The sequence below is a fragment of the Saccostrea cucullata genome, unplaced genomic scaffold (assembly GCF_032062105.1).
Source record: "Saccostrea cucullata isolate Sc308-1 unplaced genomic scaffold, CSIRO_AGI_Scuc_v1 ctg921, whole genome shotgun sequence".
Classification (NCBI taxonomy): domain Eukaryota; kingdom Metazoa; phylum Mollusca; class Bivalvia; order Ostreida; family Ostreidae; genus Saccostrea; species Saccostrea cuccullata.
Window position 1 is genome coordinate 210,001 of NW_026925570.1, and position 20,137 is coordinate 230,137.

Consider the following 20,137-nt stretch of genomic DNA (forward strand, 5'->3'; position numbering starts at 1 on the left):
TATACAATATATGCATCTGCGCTACGCAGATCTTGCCAATGATTTATGAACCATTGCTAAGAGTGCAAGGGTGGGTGAATGCAAAGAAAGTGAGATTAGACTCCAGAATCCGAAGACAGCACTGGAATTTTGGATTTACTGGTATGTCACGAGCGTACATGTACGCTTTTGATACACATATGGAATTTTATACGTTTATCAAAAATATCTTTTTAAATTTGTTTTAAATTTGCTTTTCACAAAAATTGTTTAAGATTGAACATGTTGAATAAATCTCAAAATTTTCGAACTGGAAAGCTATTGGCATCTTCGGCATATTGAAGTTTCATCACAAGTATTATAGACTATCAATTAACAGGTTCTTTAATTCTTTTATTTCTTTTATGAACACCAAATCGTTTAGCAGTTTAACACCGTATAGATTCCTTGGACAGTGGCTAGAACGAAACCTACTTTGGCGAAAATATCAATCACCAGTATCTAATTTGTACTTAATCCATTTGATTCTTTAGATCCCTGTAGTTCTTTCTTTGGTTGAACGTTACACAGAAACTGTACTGAAACTTTAATTAATTAATTTATAATTACAGTTATCGAGTTCTTCTGGCATCTACTTTCTTCGTAATGCATGTATATATTATTAGTAAACCACGGTCTTTGATATGAAAAACAAATAAGGATATGGCTCAGAGGTCATTCGAGATGCTATGTCGTTATAAATTAGACTCTACCAAGAACGTACTGTATTAGCATGTTTATTTATTTATTTGTTTAATAATTATTTAATTAATTTATTTATTTATTTTATCTATTTATTTATCACAGTTCAAATACAGTTCTTCATAAATGAATAGGCCGGGATTTAATAATTTTAAACCAAATCATTTCTTTCATTAAAATAATAAAATACATCAAATGTAGTATTTGAAAAATTCATTAAAATATTATTGGTCAGGAGTAGCTAGGCTTCGAGGCCACCAACACAGTGTTTTTTTTTTTTCAAATCTGAGATTATCGGGGGGGGGGGGGGGGGGGGGGGGGGGATGAGTTTTTCTCACTGAACTGATGGGGGCAATCGAAAATCCCATGACAATCAGGAACTTTTTTGAAATTGGGGGCTGGTTGGGGGCTGGCTTAAATTAAAATGCTTGACAAGCTCCCCCCCCCCCCCCTTGCCCCCCCCCCAAGGGGGGGTTAATTATCTAAACTCGAAAATCCTATTACCACGTGCATTACCTTAATTTGGCTGCAACAAAAAGTTTGTATACCTGCTGGTCAGGTATATGTGTGTGCGGTGGGGGCTGGAGTGGGTCTTTCAATAATCTTTGTCAGTTGAAATCATTGCTCAGTTTCCTGTATATGAATTCGTAGAACAAGAAAATTTGGCACATAAGTGGGCTTTTCATTGTTTTTTTTATGGTTAATTTAAATAGCACATATATACAATGTAGTTTAAGAATTATGTTATTTTTTGCTTACATGAATTTACATGTATTTACAGGTAATCAATACCAATTCAAATAAAGGAATCCTAGTACATTGTGTATACCTAGACCAAAGAAATCTGTGCACAATGGACAAAGAAGACAGTCCTTCCGAGCTTTTAGAATCGGAATCTGAAAATTCTAGTCCTCAGGATCGGCCGGTATGGAATCGGAAAATAGAATATCTTTTATCTCTATTTGGTTACAGCGTGGGACTGGGTAATATCTGGAGATTTCCTTATCTTTGTATGAGAAACGGAGGCGGTAGGTATTTTGCAAATATAAGATTCAAAATTTCTTCTGTTTGTTGAACTGGACTTGAAATGGTCCAAATGAAAAGTACAATGATCCGGGATCATGAAAAATTCGAACTGACGAATTACATATAATGTATTCATGAATATATGGAGATAACGAACAGTACTTAAGCTCAGAAGTCCATTAAACAATACAAAATAGGAGCAGAGCAAACACTGTCCTTCAAAATATCAGAGGTAGGATCAGAAGCCATGGAATCCCCTATCGACCGGTCACACCCGCTATGTGCTCCTTGTCACCATCGGGAAATAATGGGGAAAATCCGTCAACAATTCAGTGTATATATAATGGCCTAACAATTGTTATGAAAAACGTCAGTCAGCATTTGACTTGATGATAAATTGTACTTACTGACAAGATCATAGTATTAACCATATTGAAATTACGAAATGATGACTTTAAACGAGACTGTTGATATTCTTGATTCAGCTACTTGTTTGTCAATTATTTACCTCGTTTTAAAAATGTTTATATGTAGAGCATGTTCTTGCGTATCGAATCAACTGAGAGATATAAACCCTATATATGCATGCAGGTGATGAAGGTATATTGCTGCATAAGTAGAGAAGTTGACGACTGAAAAGTTAAAAGTCATCTCGTTTATAAATTACTCGTGCTTCAGCTTTTAGGGAAAAACGGCTAATGCGATTTAGCTTTAAATAAATGAGAAGATAAAGAACATTTATCAAGCTCAGATTTCATCTAAACAATATAATACATGTATACAGTATCGTGATCAGGCAAACACACCTCTAAAAATACCAGAATTTGGTTTATTGTGTTTTAACATGGTTACATGTACATGTACGTTGAAAAAAATGCTTTAAAATGTATATGCTGCGAAGACGAAAACATTTAATGAAAAAAAATATTTACGAAAAATGTATTTTGCAGGTGCTTTCTTGATCCCTTTCTTTATCCTGCTATTTTTCTGCGGAGTACCTCTATACTTCTTAGAAGTTTCGCTGGGACAGTTTACTGGAAAAAGTCCAGTGGTGGTTTGGTCCATCTCTCCCTTATTTACAGGTAACACTTTATGTACCAGTCTGTGTACTTTTTATATTTAAATTATTTAACAAACAAGGCCATTTAACAAAATGTTTGTTTGTTCTCTCCCGACCAACTGGCTAAAAATGGCTAAAATGCTAAAATTTTCCGCGCGGTTTTGGAGGGGGTATGGAGGCTTACCTACCTACCACCTACCGACCCATTTTTTTTTTTACCCCGAGTCGGGAGAGGGCAAACAAACCTTATTCGAATCTAGGGAGATATGATATACATGTATCCAATTCGCTTAGTTTACTGTAAAATTAATATTAATTGCTTTAAATTATTCTAATAAAAAAAAAAAAAATCTATAATTTTTTATTTCGGTTAGTTTTGTACAATGGATACATTTTTATCAAAATGAAAGTTGTTCAAGACATTGATTTACATTTGCATCATAATTTAGATTTTGAAAGTGTTGAATAATTTGCTGATTCTGTACGGGGTGTTTTAGGACTCGGATGGCTGATGATGATTATCTCCCTTGTGGTCTCGTGGTACTACAACACGGTCATTGCTTGGGTTATCTATTACTTTGTCCATTCATTCTTTCCCAATATCCCATGGGCCACATGTGATAACTGGTGGAACACAGAAAAGTGTATTGTCAGCCTCAAGGATAGATCAAGTTTGAACAACTCTCTTCTATCGATGAACCAGTCTTTGGCAGAAGCTGTAATTAGTCAAAACGAATCTCTCTACTCATTCAACGTGTCCTATGCCAGTCAGAATTTGACTTATAACACTGCAGCATATGAATTTTGGGAGTATGTGTATATTAACAAGATGTTTTTATTTTTATTTTTCAGAGTATAATGTGTTGTAAACCGAAAGAGATCCTGGTAACGGCACCAAAACTATCACTGAATTGTTAATGAAATGATTTTTAGCGTTTGTATTTGGCTTTAGATCCTGGTCACGGCACCAAACTATCACTGAATTGTTAATTAAATGATTTTTAGAGTTTGTATTCGACTTTTACAATGAAAGTTTTATAATTTGAGTTTTCCCCATAATGTTTTAGGTACAATGTCCTTAGAAGGTCTGATGGCATAGAGCAACCTGGTTCTGTTCAATGGCACCTTGTTTTGGTTTTGTTCGCATCTTGGGTATTGACATTTTTATGCCTGCTCAAAGGTGTACACTCAGTTGGAAAGGTATACAGCTGTAGAGCTGATTTTTGCTTTCATTATAATTCTTGTAAATTGTAATTTGTTAAATTCAAAAATAAAGTTGAAATCAGCATAATAATAAGAAATATATCGCCGCAGTATCAAAGAACTTTTACTATAAATATATTGAAATACTAGTATTTTAGGAATAATTCAGATTTTGTTAACTACAAGCACTTGATTTAAGGTTGTATACGTGACAGTGACTTTTCCATACATTCTGCTGACAGTTATTCTCATCCGTGGCCTTACTCTTGACGGTGCTACAGACGGAATACTTTTCTATCTAAAACCAGATTTTTCCAAAGTTTTAAATTTTCAAGTAAGCTGTTGTCGAGAAATGAGTATAGATTAAATCTTGCAGAAAATTTAGTCAAGTGTGCTCATCGTTTCCATTAAAACGTGTTGTCCTTTTTTCGGGAAACCCTCTTAAATTTTAGCCGATTTACTTGCTATATATATATATCTGTAGTCTTAGGAAGTTTTCAAAAAAAATATTTCGTTTGAAGGTGTGGGTTGAGGCGGGAATGCAAGTTTTCTTTTCTCTTGGTCCTGCTTGGGGAGGACTCATTACAATGTCAAGTTTCAATAAATTTAACAACAAGTGCATGAAGTAAGTAATGAATTGATACTACTAGTAACTACTCATTAGAAATAATAATTATTCAAAAAAAAAATCCAAATAAAAATTTTGCCTTCTAAAAATGAATCGATTATACATCATGTCTATGTAAAGTAATGTGTGTATTCTTTTTATGATAGGGATGCTTGGTATGGTACCTTGGCCGATGGTCTGACAAGTTTCTACGCTGGTTTTGTTGTATTCTCTGTTCTGGGATTTATGGCCCACGATGTAGGCATGACAATGGAAGAAATTTCAAAATCAGCCACAGGTATATATACGAGTACATGTACATGGATTTATTCCATTTGAACATTTTTTTGGGGGATAAAATATCCAAATGGGATAAAATACCCTATCTTTTTTTTCTTCCGTGGGAGAACGTTGGAATAGATCATAGTTGTTATGACAATGTTTGTGATTTCAACATGATGCCATGTGATTCTGCTGAATTATTTTGTCAGGACCTGGACTGGTGTTTATAGCATACCCAGAAGCTTTAACAAAACTCCCGATGCCACACCTGTGGGGGGTCCTGTTTTTCCTCATGTTGATAACTGTTGGAGTTGATAGCCAGGTAAATACCTTTACCGTTATACATCTTTATGTAAATTATAGAGAACATTCACTTTGAGATTCTAATTCCATACTTTTAATTTGCTATATTCCCAATTTTTCAGTTTGGGATGTTTGAAACTGTTGCCAGTGGACTAGCGGACATCTTCCCAAAACAGCTGAATTCCAGGAAAATCCAGACAACGGCCATTTTGTGTGTCGTTCTCTTTCTCCTGGGGATTCCTTTCACAACTAATGTAAATTTCATTAAAAGCTATTTTAAGTTTTGTCAAACAAGCTTTTTCCCAATTTTAACATAATGTACACGAACTGTGAAATCGCACACCGGCGGTGTAATTTTTGGTATTTATAAGGAATGAATATTCACGAATCCAAGTCCTCACGTTTTAAACTACAGTATCCAGTTCCCTTCTCCAAACAAGGAATCAAATTCCCAAGGAACCAATGTTTTTCAATCCAAGAAATTTGACTCCATGAAAAGAAATAGACACAATACATATTTATGATTCAGGCACGTAGCATCGTTTTTGAAAGCGGGGGGGGGGGGGGGGGGGAAACAGAAAAATTTTTTTTTTCTTACCTGTAAAAGTTGACAAGCCAAAAAAAAGGGAAATTGCCCAAACTCGGAAGGGGGAGTAGTGGCCAACTTTTTTCACGGCCAACTTCCTTTCACTTCCAATTTTTTTCCAATCAATACTACATTTCCTTGATATTACTATACTGTGGTAAGAATGGGGGGGGGGGGGGCAACCAACCTTTCAATGGACATTTAATATAGTAAAGGTAGTGTTGGGGAAAAGGTTAGTTTGGCCCCCCCCCCTTTGCTACGTGCCTGTGATTGTGAAAAGGATGAAAAGGAAAGATGCAAAGGCCTGAAACATGAGAAATGTCTCTTTGGACTTGTTTTATGTCTTCCACATTTAATACATTACATACGATATGCAATAACACTCCAAGAAATTTGTTTATATGGGTTTCTTTTTTATGTTTAGGGAGGGGTGTTCATTTTCCAGCTAATAGATTGGTACGCTTCCACATTTTGTATCATGTTTGGATCATTCTTAGAATGTGTTGTTATAGCATGGATCTATGGTAAGCAAAATAGTATTGAGACATATTTTTACATTGAATTTGAATTTAAAGATGTATAGAAAATTTTAATGCATTAATGCTTCTGGTTACAGGTGCAGAGCATTTCAGTAAAGACATAGAGCTGATGATAGGAAGAAGTGTCCCCCTCCTTATGAGGATAAGTTGGTGTATAGTTACCCCCTTATTTATGTTGGTAAGATGATATTCAGCAATAAAACAAATTTATTCCTTGTGTTGATGTGCATGTTATTAAACTTTAATAGCAAAGACAGAGTGCTGGAAGATTTGCAGATGTAAGTCCCACTGCAGTTGCTTAATTGAATGAGTACACTGAACTTATAAATATGTTGCATTTTTCAATTTTCTGCTCACTAGTACTAGTATTTTTCCGTCCATTTTTTGTTGTTGTTTTGTTTGTCCACATCTATTTTGTAATTGTTCCATAGTTTTTTTTTGAAAATATAAATAAGTAAATTAAATTTCAAAGTTAGCTGTATACGAGTGTAAAAGGCTTTAAAAGTTTTTTTTCTCAAATATCAAAGAGAAGTCTAAAAGTATTTTTTTTTCTGTCTTTGAAGATGCTATTTTTGATGTCTGTGATAATGTATGCGCCTCCAAACTCGAGCAGTTACACTTATCCGGATTTTGCTATCGGGATCGGTCAGTTTTTTGCCATCCTACCTCTGTTACCAATTCCAGTCCTGATGATCTGGAAGCTCCTTCGATCCAAGGGACCATTCATTAAGGTACATCACTTATATAATCAAATTACATACCGGTATATCCAAGTTTAGAATGTGCATTTTTTTCACAAGCTTTGATGAAAAGGATTTAGGACTTAAGGCAGTTTTTCTTCATCGAGACCTCATATAGCCCCCCCCCCCCCCAAAAAAAATGTTGCAAATAAAAGAATTTGCGGAACTTAATTTCAACAGTATTCCCTACTTTTAATTCAAGTTATATAAACAATAATTGAAATTTTGGGAAACACTACTGTGTTGAATACCTCAAGGTCCCTGAACAGGCCGAGACATGTATATCATGTACATGTACATACTACATACATGCATCTTAACATTTTTTCCCTTCTCTTAAACAGATTTTGAACAAATTCATGAATGATTCTTAGTTTAATTATTCATTGAAAAAAAGGCATTTTGCCCCCAGTTTGAAGGAACGTTCATTTTGTCAACTTTGAATTTAGAACAGTTCTCTGTCTTGGACTTTCAGTAAGGCGTGATATTCTCGACGTTACATTATTAGCGTCTGAAATTTATACATAGCTTTCATTCACTGTTGAAAATTACAAAAAATAGAAATTCTGACGAATGTCAACGAGTGTATCAAATATCCATAACAGTGTCTCGTACGGCAAAGATGCGGGCCCGTTGTCAGCAACAATTTTGAAGTTCCCGATGGAATTAATTTCTGTCTTTTGACAGACGCTAATTACATAGCGCCGAGAATGCCACGTCTTACTGAAAGTCCAAGGGTGACAGAGAATTGTAATAGCGCGTTGGTATTAAGGTAGGATTCTTCTCTGGTTTCTGAGTAGATGAAACATTCAAAGTATATTTGCTTATATGTCTTATATATATAGGTGTAAGGAATTTAAAAGACCATATTTTTGTTTTCTCATCACAATTGTACAACTTTAAATAGAAATGGTAAACTGCGTTTAAAAACTAGCAGGGACTATTTTTTGGCAGAAAGGTGGCGTATGAAAATATCTTCTTTTCTGCCTCTCAAAATTACATGTATAATAGAACAAAGAATTTGGTTTAATTTTTACACAATCAAAGACTAGAATAAATTTTCAAATGTAAGTTAAATTAATAAAGGACTAAACTTTCAAATATATTAAATAAATATGATTTTTCAAACAAACTAGAACTATGTTAGCTTTTAAACGCTTCCAATCAAAGTACAGATTTGAGCCAAAAATCCATAAAAAGTATTTTTTCTCTCTTAGTAAACGATCAAAACTTTTTGTTTTTGTATCATTTTGTACATTTATAAGACTACTTCATTATACGTGAAAACAGAAAAAGTTAAATATAAGAAGCATGTGAAAATAACTAATATATCCTAAAAAATTAAGAAAAACAGAGAAAATTCGGATTGGCCAATATCCAGTTTAGTTATATCATTTATGTAAATTTGGTAATATCATGCTATAGACCCTATATAATAATATCTTTTTGTGCAAAAAGAATAATCTTTAAACTTTTGAAACAGAAGTAAGCATCACATGATTGGCAACAGTGTTTTTTTATTCATTATGTCATGGAAAAAGATAAAGACCTTGACCTGACCTTGCCTCTAATATAAAACGGTCAAATTTAATCTCACTGACACTATCATTTACTAATATTGTCTTCTTGATTCTGTGAAAATTTCATGAATTTTTCAATACAAGAAATATGAGAAGAATCCTACCTTAAATACAAAATTTGCATCATGTTATAAATTTTGTATGATTTACTGCCGCCCGGTAAATTTAAAATATGACATCATCACATGCAGCGCACCAAAAAATAAATATATCTTCTTAAATCCTTCTTAGAGTATAAATTGAATCTTCTTTTGTAGAGAATAAAGACTCTTGCTCGTCCGGATTCTAGCTGGGGACCCAATAGTAAGCGTCACTGGCAGACATACAAAATGTACGAATATAAGGGTGGACTGATAAACAGAATCAAAGTGAATCTACTGGGCGATGATTAAAATTACATTGATTTAGAACATTTACACTAATTCAAGAGAAATACTAGTAAAGGAGTGTTTTTACTGTTTGTACAAAAATTAAAAAGTTTACAATCTTATTTAATAAAAGGTAACCTTAACCTCTGTAATAATAATCCATTATTGCTAACTCTGTTATTAAATAGCAATTTTTCTGTTGCGAATTGTACGTAAATAATTGACTTGTGACTACGATATGTTGAAAAATCTAATAGTATCAGAGCTTCTTTAACAAAAGTTTTTGTCAAGGTCTGATTATTACTACAATTAAAAAATATCCAAAACTATCATAAAGTAGTATATTATTTATTGCTGGCATGCATGGAGATCATCAGTTCTCGTGCGTGGGTTTTTACAGAAGCAGCAACCGTCAGGTTCATGAGCCCTGTCTACCATAATCAGTCAGTACATCATACATTCTCTCAGAATTTGTTACCATGAATTACTATATGTCACATGCATCTTTACAATCAACGAGCCGTGATCAGTTCCAATTTTCATCAGCTTAGAGATAAAATCAAGGTAGTACTTAGAGTCGGGGTTTGCTGTCCATGATTATTATATTTTCCCTCTACGCAGTATATACAATGTATGTACACTATAAGAGAATAGTTTTTAAATCGAAATATGAAGAAAACGAGCAGTGATCAAGCTCGATCAAAAACTGGAACAGCACAAATTAAATTGGAAGCCGTGCAAACACGGACGCGTAAAACACCAAGATTAGATCATGTGTCGTGAAGGAGTAAGCATCCCCTGTCGAACAGTGCTCCCTGTCATGATCGCACAGAGACCTTATAAATTGAATGAAAACGTGAGACAATCACTTAATTATATGCAGGCACGTAGCATCAATTTTGAAAATGGGGGCCAGCAGAGAAATTTTTTTTTGACTTACCTGAAAAAGTTGACAAGCAAAAAAAAAAAAGAACATTGCCCAAAGTCGAAAATCCTATTTCGTGGGGGTGGGGTGGGGGGTTAGAGGCAAACTTTCCTTACTACCAATTCCTTTCAATAGCCATTTTTTAACTTTACAATACTATATCTCCTTCATATTACTTTATTTTTGTATAAAGTGGGGGGGGGGGCAATCAGCCTTTCAATGAACATTTTCAACAGTAAAAGTATTGTTGGCAAAAAAAGGGGGGGGGGGGGGGGGCTGGCCCCCCGGTTACTACGTGCCTGTATGCTTTCAAGTAAACTATACAGAAATAATATGCGTCCCTTTTTGGATATTAACCAATGAGAAGCTAGAATACAACTGAAATTAAATTACAAGTATTTGTATAACACATTCAGTATAATACAATACATTTTGCTTTTAGTTAAGTGTAACATTGTAAAAATCGGTTGTGCCTCGGTTGTTTTATTAGGGTGAAACATTTTCAAAGTTACTTTAAAACTACGTACGATATATTGTATTTTGCAATCATGGTCATTGTTCATACCATCAACTTTGCAAAATGTTGACTTTAAACAGGACTTTTGAATCCTAATATCACCAACTTATTCGTCAACAGGTTGCCTTATTTTCAAAATTGTTCATATAAAGTATTAGAGCCTTCTTTTGCAATTTTTGCCCCCCCCCCCCTTTTCGCGTAAGTGAGGGAACATTAAATCTCATTCGCCTGTCAGTTTGTAAGTCTGTACTTCTGCATGTCCGTCCGTCACAAAAACTTTAACCTTAGACATGTCTTTTGAATGAGAAGAGATAGGGCTTACATATAATACATGTATATTACCCGTGACAAGTCCTTTCTGAGAACACTATGATTTTGACCTTGAAGTTTTACCTACATTTCAAAAAATCAATCATACGCCCGCGTGGCGTATTGGTTAGAGCGTCTGCTCTAGAGTCACAAAGTAAGGAGTTGATCCTTACGTCGCGGGTTTGCATCCCAATGTGGGACGTGGAGACTGGTCCTGCGGATGAGACCATATAAAACGAGGTCCCGTATCGCAGAAGGTGTTGGCGCGAAAAAGATCCCCTTCCTGCTCAATGGCCCTAAGTGCCGAGTATAGGACAAAATTTGCAGCTCTGCGTCAGCAAGTGGTGGCGTCTCCATATGAATGAAAAATTCGCGAGAGGGACGTTAAACAATATACAATCAATCAATCATCAATGAATTGGTCACAACTTTTGAATGAGAAGAGACAGCACTTTCATATTTAAGATGCATATTACCTGTGACAAGACCTTCCTAAAAACATTATTTTTGACATCGTGATCTTGACATTGAAGTTTGACGTACATTTCAAAAACGCTAACATTGGTCATATCTTTTGAATGAGAGGAGATAGGGCTTTGACGTTCGATCCTGATTTTTTGAGTGGATTTTGGTCATGTCCTTTATTTATAAAATTCTGCATCATTTTTAAATTCTAACATTAAATCTGAATTCTACAATGCAAATTGAACTATATTCAATGAAAAAACCGCGATTAAATTCCATTCAAGTTGAATTAAACTAGGGACTATATTTTGTGGCGGAAAGTTTTTGAGACGAAAATCATCAGTTTTTCCCTTTTGAACTATAACAGTACTCTTTATTTTGGATTCCTATTTTTCCATGCTGGTTGCACACAAAGCTGTTTTTTGCAGTAAAATATGCCATGCTGGTTCTGAAATATCTATTACATTATTTCTTATGAATTCTATCAACAAAGTGTGACAAATATAGTAAAAATATTCTGAAAACACGGGAAAAAATTGAGCCAAATTTAACGTAAAATTGACACTTTTTGAGTAATATCTGAAAATTAACATCATATACCCCCATTTTTGATGTTCTTTTCTAAATATTCAAGGTAACTTTGACATATTTGCTTAAATTCAGAAAAAGTTTAAGACTTTAAAATAATTTTCTTGCTTATTAAATTTTCAATGCCAGAAAAATCACATTTTATTAGTGCGGAAAGGTCAAATAATTGATAATGCGAAGTAATTTGAAACTTTTTCTTAGTTACAATTTTAAAGTGTTTTTTTTTTTAAACAGACTTAGAGTTCATTTTGTTTTTTGCTTTAATTGGATAAAAATATTGCAGGGAAAACGTCGAAGGTGTAATTTTTAGTAAGACACAAATTTCAGTGCAAGAAGGTCATATTAAATGTATCGTAGCGCCAAAAGAAGCGTATTGACCCCCATTTTTTGATTTGAATTTTTATTAAGCTATGTATGTAGAAACTTAAAATATACTTGGCAAAAAAAGTTTAAGACTTTAAATATCAGGATCGAACGTCGTTAAAGGTTGGTCTACTTTTCAAAAACTTTCTCCTAATAGGTCATGACTTTTGAATGAAAAGAGAAAAGACTTTCATATTAAAGCTGTATATATATATATTGTCTGTAACAAGACCTTCTAAATACATTATGATTTTTGATCTTGTGACCTTGACCTTGAATTTTGACCTACATTTCAAAAATGTTAAATTTTACAACTTTTGATTGAGAAGAGATAGGGCATTCATATTTGGCATGTGCATTACCTGTGACAAGATATTAATTTCCAAGCATGCTATGATTTCTGACCCCTTGACCTTGACCTTCACGATTAACCTAATTTTAAAAAAACTGAATCAATTTCGGTGATAACTTCAAAATGACATATAATAGGCATTCATATTTGACACAATATGTCATAAAAATGACATCTCACCGAAAAAGACACCGAAAGCGGAGACAGCAATTCTTTTTTGAAATTCAAGGCGAATGTGATTTTTTTTTAAGTTGGAATTTTAATTTTTAAAATATTACATTTCTTTCGTATACTACGATGTAATACTACGATATCATATATTGCTTGAATGTATAAAGATATCACTGCTTATGCACGTGTTTGTAGTGCACTGAAGCAGCATTTGTTGGATCATGTGTTTTGTCTGCCAAAATCAGTGGGTATATACATTCTCTAAGAAATTATTAGATGATTAATATGGAAAGTATGGAAAGCCGTAGGGTACCCCCACATTATTATTATATTTTCCTATATATCTATACCAAAAATAATTATCTCATCCAAATTTGCTTTTTACAACATTATTATTATTTTCCTGCAACAATTATAATCTTGTCTATTAAATGTGAACACATTATTATTATTATTTTGTCCTACAATTATAATGATTCACTTCACAATAATAATCTTGCCAGTCAATGTGGACACATTATTATAATTTTTCGCCTCATGATTATAATCTTGTCAGTCGATGTTTTAAAACATTATTTTTATTTCACCTCAATATTATAATAATTATTCTTACTTTTAACAATTATAATCTTGTTTGTCCGAGCGAACACATTATTTTTATTTCGCTTCAATTTATAATAATTATATTCCACATCGATCATACAATTATAATCCGTCTCTCCAACAATTATAATAATCGCGACCAAAAAAGTTGCAACATTATTATTATTTAGACGCTTGAAATCAAACGTTTGTGTGATTTTGATGTACTGAACAATTATAATCTTGTCAGATTTTCTTTGGGAAAGATTATTATTATTTGGACGCTTGAAAAAGTAAACGTTTGTCTGCCGAAGACAATCACGTGGTTTAAGACCATGTGCTTCCCTGATCAACAGTGCCGAGTACGGCGCCAGTGAAAGGCAGGCGGTTTGCCGGTAAGTAAAGATGATTTCGTTATTTTAATGTACAAGGAAGTGAATTCCATTCATTCGATAAAGGAAATGTCTCAGAAATCAGCTGTCAGTATGCTGTTATTAAACGACAGCTTCGGAAGAACTAGTTCGAATTATCTCTGTACATTTGTATAGGAGATTGAGATGGCATCAATGCATGCCATTGCATTGGGAATTTATGTTCCAAATCTAGATAAAGTGGCCTTAAATTGAATGATATAGTGTATATATTTACTAACAGATATTTTTAATAGTTTTTTAAATAGCTTAATTGTGTTTTACAGTTTTAACTTGAATTTTCTCTGAAGTAGGTTATTTACATTGAGATCTATTGTTATTTACATTGCGACTTGGGTCAGTTGAGTTGCCCATATTAGACTGTCTGCTCTACAGTTGCAAAGTTAAGAGTTGATCCTTATGTCGTGGGTTCCCACTGTGGGACATGGAGACCAGTCCTTCATATGTAATTTACTATATACAATGCACAATATTGATGGAGCTGAAAAGATTTGTCTGTACTCTGCACCCCACCTGGTAACAGAAAAAATCTGCGATGATAGGTACACGTCACAGCAGATGCATGACATATATACCATGTGATCAGAGGTAGCAGGGCAATCCGAGGCTAGCACTTCCAGGACTACTACATTAAGATGAAACGGCATAAACCGAGGTCCTGTGTCACAGTATGTGCTGGCACAAAATAGGTCCCTCACTGCTCAATGGCTATATTTGCTGAGTATTGAATAAATTTAAAGCTCTCCACCATCAAATGGTGGCGTCTCCATATGAATGAAAAATTCTTGAGAGGGACATTAAACAACATAAAAACAAGCAAAAAACTTTAAGTTAAAAGTCTGACTATTGATAAATTGTTTTGATTGGCTGATTTTATCTATGATTGATGAAAACAATTTTTATTAAATAACTGTTATGTTGCAGATTATGCAAGTTGAAGAAAGGAGCTGCTGTGGGATGGTAAAAAAAGTTTCAGGTAAAAGACAGCCTTTTCCATTTATTTAAAAGGGGTATGAACATGCACATTTACTGTAAAATCACAAATTTTCGTGGGGGGTTAATTTTCGTTGTTTTGGAGGTGTGGAGAGACCAACAAATTCATGTCCTCCATTAATGTATTTAGTGTTACATATAAAACTACTCAACAATTCTTCAGCCACAAAATCAAATTCCCAGGAACTAAACTTTTTCCTCAAACCATGAAAGTTTGAACCCACGAAAATATGTGATTTTACAGTAAGTTTGTTCACCTCTGGGTCAAAATAATAAAGTGAAATGTTAGATCTGCTTGCATACTTGCTACTCTAACATCTAACAATATCCCATCGAGGGTCACATCTAAGGTCAAATTCAGAACAACTGTAGACTTATTCCTTTCAACAAATATTCAATGATTTTGTAGGCGACAGTTTGATTGGATGATAGAATCTGACCTCTGACTTGACCCTCTGTGAGATGTTGTTACAAGATGTAAGTGTTGCAAGTATGCAAGTGGATCTAACGCCTCTGGGTGTTTTTTAAATTCACAGCTTTTAAGAGTAAGAAAAAAGATTCTAAATTTGAGAATTTCTACATTTTTTACTCAATCATCTGTCACCATGAGAAATACAAATTATGCTCTAGTTTTTAAAGAATTATTTGCTCATTTAATTTCAGGAGCATCAAAGAGTCTTGATTTTTAAAGGGGTGCAGATTTTAAAGAAAGAAAACTGTGTTGTAAAGAAAGAAGAAGATTTTCCATCAAATAATGGTGGATGACAAAGGTACAGTGGACAGTAATGGTTAGAAAGAATTCATTATTTAACGCAGGGGCAGATTTTTTGTTGCAGTTTGTAAATGCTATTCAATATTTTTAGCATATAATTTTTTATTAAAATATCATGATGAATGTTCATGCAACTAAATAGCTCTTATCAATGTTTATAGTTTAAGTATGTTAATATTAATCAAAGTCTCTTGAATAGTTTCTTTAAAACTAAGCTCTACTCACAAATTTAAAGAAAGGTCAAGGTCAAAAGAAAGGTCAAGTAAAATAATGATTATGAAGTTGAATAGATCCCATCAATATGTATCTGCACATATATAAGGTTTGATAAAAATATCTGAAACAACTCTTGAAACCGAACTTAACATAATTTAACAAAAATTAAGGTCAAGGTCAGAAATAAGAAACTCTTATTAATAAAATATATGTATCAGCATATGAAGTTCAAAGTGTGATGGAAGGACAGTAGGACATGTTATTAAGATTAAGTAAACCTCATTACAAATGTTTATGCTAAGGTGAAAAAAAGGAACATTTTTTTTAAATTCTGTGGAACACTAGAACCAAGTAACCTAGGTGAGCATTGTGGTCCATGGGCCTCTTTTTATGTCTTATTTAATTCATTATGAATCAGGTGATATAATGATATTTTTATGTTTCAGTTCTTCCTATGAATGATGTCATAACCCACTTTGAAATAAAAAGTTTGTTGGATAGAAAAGGATCTGAAGAGGGAGAAAGAATTGCATGATTATATTGAGATGGATTTATAGACTGTTAGACCTTTTGCAATCATTTAATTCTGTACTATTAGTTCCACAACACTGAGCCTATAAGCTTTTGACTAGATGGTTTATCTAATTTGAGAGAGCATAGTCCAGTTATTAGACATTTCAAGATTAACAATGCAGAATATTTGCACATGTAACGGCAGGTAAAAATCTAAGACTGGAATTTAGAGATATTTAATTTCTCTCTTATGTGAATTAAAAAAAAATGAATGCCAGAAACAATATAATAAATTAATAACTTAGTCTTGTTTTGTGCTTGTACTTTAATGCCCCCATAAATGAAGTTTTGAGGGTATATAGTTTTTGTCATGTCCATCTATCTGTCTGTTTATCTGCAAAAGCTTTAACCTTGCCCATACCTTTTGATTTTATTAGTGGAGCTATGACTTTCATATTTCACATATGTATTCTTTGTATTTAGACCTTTCATTGGATATTACCAACTTTGACCTTTTGACCTTGAAGATTTACATACTAATGAAAAAAATAGCAAAGATTAAACTTTTCTTAAATGCAAATTTAATTAATTGGTACAAAAAGTAGGGTATTCTCACTGGAAAACAATTGTGAATTTGAAAGTAGTCCAATGTTAAAAGTACTTTCAATAAGTACAAATATCTCCAAGGTCAAGGTAATTGATATCCAATGAAAGGTCTTGCCACATAGGACACTTATGTAGAGTATGGAAGCCCTAGCCCTAACCATTCAGAAGTTATAGCCAAGGTTGAAAATTTTTAAAAGTAGGTCAAACTCCAAGGTCAAAGTTCTTGTTATCAAATGAAAGGTCATGTCACAAGGATTAAATATGTGAAGTATGGAAGCACCACTGCACCAGCCCTAACCATTTAAAAGTTATCGTCAAGGACTGCTTTCTTAAAGTAGGTCAAACTTAAAGGTTAAAGTCAAAGGGTCAAAATGCTTGGTATCCAAAGAAGGGTCTTCTCACAAGGATTACATATATGAAGTATGAAAGCCTTGTCCTTTACCGTTCAGAAGTTATAGTCAAGGTGATGTTTTTTTCACAGATACGGTAGTATACAAGGTCAAAGGGTTAAGTTTGTTGGTATCCAATGAAAGGTTTTTTTGAAAAAATACATATGTGAAGTATAAATGTCCTGGTATCTACTGTTAAAAGTATGGCCCAAGTCATGTAAAAGTGGGTCAAACTCCAAGGTCAAAAGGTCACATTTGGTGGTACCCAAAGAAAGGTCTGAATACACATGTGAAATATGAAAGTCATGGTTCTACCAAATCAAAGTTATGGGCAAGGTTAAAGTTTTTGTGGACAAACAGACAGATGGACACAACAAATACTATACACCCCAAAACTTCCTAAAAAACTTTAACATAGGCAATAACTTTTGAATTGCAAGGGGTAGAGCTTTCACACTTCACACATGTAATCTTTATGAGAAGACCCTTCATTGGATACCAAGAACTTTGACCTTTACCTTGGCGTTTGACCTACTTTAAAAAAAACAAACCTTGACAAAATATATTAAAGAGTACGAACTTTTGCTTTATACTTTAGTTTTTTAATTCCTTGTGACAAGACCTATCATTTGATACCTAGACCTTTGACCTTGAGTCCTTGACCTCAGAGTTTGACTTACTTAAAAAAAAAATGCAACCAAAATTTTTAAACGGTTAGGGCTAGAGCTTCAATACTTCACATGTGGCATGATCATTTATTGGATACCAATAACTTTGACCTTTTGACCTTGGAGATATTGATAAAGTTAAAGTTTTTTCACAAGTCCGGAAATCTCAGATTTCCGGACTTGTGAAAAAACTTTAACCTTATCAATAACTTATAAATGGTAATAGGGATAGGGCTTCCAAGCCTTCCATACTTTACAAATGTATTTTCTGTGGCAAGTCCTTTTATTGGATACCAAAACCTAGACATTCCAGGACTTATGAAAAAACATTAACCTTGGAAATAACTTTTGAAGAGTAAGAGCTAGGGCTTTTTTACTTCCCATATGTATTTTTTGTAATAAGACCTTTCATTCAATACCAATAACTTTGAGCTTATGACCTTGATCTTGAAGATTTCTGTACTTATGAAAAAACTTTTGCCTGACCATAAACAGATGGTGATAGGGTTTTCATGTTTCACAATTGTATTTCCAGTTAGGAGACCCTACTTTGGGTATCAATATATTAAATTTGCATTTAAGAGAAGCTCAATCTTCACTATGTTGCCATACTGGGGCATCAGTGTTTCACAAACATATCTTGTTTAGAAATCTACTTGCATGCAAGTTTTTTTTCAATACTAGATTTGAGTGCGAATTCCCTCTCAAGGTCAAGTACATGTATGTGAAGGTACTGCATAACTCATTACAAGGCATATGTATACAGATTACAGATTATCAGACATAAATATGAAGCCCACTTTTTTAAGTACACATATAGTATATAGGCCATATAGTAGCTCCCATATTTTGAACATGTATTTCCAATGTTGATGAACAATATTTGGGTCTACAAGTATCACATGTATATGACAGAGCTCCAACTTTTCCAACATGCCTTCCATTATATGTTTGTCATTCAAGTCCAAAAGAACACCAGAAAAAAATCACAATTGAATATCCATTTAATAACACATCATTACCAGACAACTTTAAATAAAATAAATGTGCAAATTACTTTCAGGACATTTTTTTTAAATATCTAATTGCAAAATATTCAAATAGAAAATGCCTTAATATATTGGTAAATATATATAATATACAGAAATAACAAGAGGCTCAGGGACCAACTGGTTCACCTATGCACTGTGGCTAAGAAAAAAGCAAAAATCAGTTTAGTATTGAAAAACTTAAATGCATAAATGGTCTTGACATACCACTAAAAGGGAGGGGTATGATTTGACAAAATTGAACCTACACTAAATAAGGAATCTTATATATTTTTGACTGTGGCCTTTTTTCCTAAAAGTTTGAACTCTCAGTATGGCCCCACTCTACATCCAGGGGGTCATGATTTGTACAATGTACAAACTTGAATCTACCCTATCTGACAATGATTCTACATGAGTATTCACCTTTCTTGGCCCACTGGTTAAATAGAGTATCAAATGTATATACTTCAATAATGAAAATGTGTCAAAAATGCATCACTTCAAATGATTGTGTTAAATGTTAATAAAGTGCCGCGCCACAGCATGATACGCCCGTCAAAAAAATTACAATTTTCTTGAACAGTTTAGGTGCAAGAAAATCACATCAAACTTGCCCGTGATTCTAAGATTTCGATGATTTTTCAATTCCTTAAAATATTTATCCATCCCCTGTGATGTAGGCATCAATTATCATAAATATTACATAACTGATAGATTTCTGTGCTGGTTGTGTTAGACCTTGTCAAATGCCCATCATCAAATTAGTCTTAACAACTTAATCTATACCAAATTAATTTTGAAAAAAAAGGCTGGCCATCAAATGACATATGTTATAAACTGACCAGCAGTTCTTCTGTCTAATCCCCAAAGGGTACAGATAAGAGACAGCTAGCCTTCCTACATTGAACTCATTAATAAATCTTTAACTGGATGCTTGTCTACTCATTACTACCAAGAGATGAATGGGTCTGCATTATCTACTATAAATTTTGTTTAAAAACATATAAAATACTCAAAGACTTTTTTTTTTGTTGAGATTTAATTTCCAACAGGTTTTAATATGTAATTCATATGGACATGCTGATTCCATCCCACCCCATAAAATTAGTTTTTAAATAAATAATATTACATAATATCAGATTAGTCTACAATGCAATATCAAATTAGTTTTAATTACTTTTCATCAAATTAAGCTAGTCAACAAGAGCTATAGCCTATTTTTAATCAAACAG

At 33.4% G+C, this 20,137-nt stretch overlaps 1 protein-coding gene and 1 long non-coding RNA gene across 2 annotated transcripts in view; both read left to right on the top strand.

Moving 5' to 3' along the window:
- LOC134269231 (sodium- and chloride-dependent glycine transporter 1-like) overlaps window positions 1-9,350 on the top strand; it is a 9,375-nt gene extending 25 nt beyond the window's left edge. The window contains exons 1-14 of the mRNA XM_062751439.1: window positions 1-141; window positions 1,554-1,748; window positions 2,697-2,828; window positions 3,304-3,616; window positions 3,874-4,006; window positions 4,209-4,343; window positions 4,531-4,634; window positions 4,784-4,914; window positions 5,108-5,220; window positions 5,324-5,455; window positions 6,212-6,311; window positions 6,404-6,504; window positions 6,890-7,057; window positions 8,904-9,350. The exon at window positions 1-141 is cut by the window's left edge and continues 25 nt beyond it. Coding sequence (XP_062607423.1) covers window positions 1-141; window positions 1,554-1,748; window positions 2,697-2,828; window positions 3,304-3,616; window positions 3,874-4,006; window positions 4,209-4,343; window positions 4,531-4,634; window positions 4,784-4,914; window positions 5,108-5,220; window positions 5,324-5,455; window positions 6,212-6,311; window positions 6,404-6,504; window positions 6,890-7,057; window positions 8,904-9,038 — 2,033 coding nt within the window. The 3' untranslated portion in view covers window positions 9,039-9,350. The remainder of the gene's footprint in view (window positions 142-1,553; window positions 1,749-2,696; window positions 2,829-3,303; window positions 3,617-3,873; window positions 4,007-4,208; window positions 4,344-4,530; window positions 4,635-4,783; window positions 4,915-5,107; window positions 5,221-5,323; window positions 5,456-6,211; window positions 6,312-6,403; window positions 6,505-6,889; window positions 7,058-8,903) is intronic.
- A 4,111-nt stretch (window positions 9,351-13,461) lies between these two features.
- Window positions 13,462-16,483, top strand: LOC134269241 (uncharacterized). The gene is made up of 4 exons (XR_009992537.1): window positions 13,462-13,681; window positions 14,642-14,693; window positions 15,374-15,480; window positions 16,145-16,483. It is a non-coding gene; the product is annotated as an uncharacterized LOC134269241 (long non-coding RNA).
- The last annotated feature ends 3,654 nt before the right edge of the window (window positions 16,484-20,137 follow it).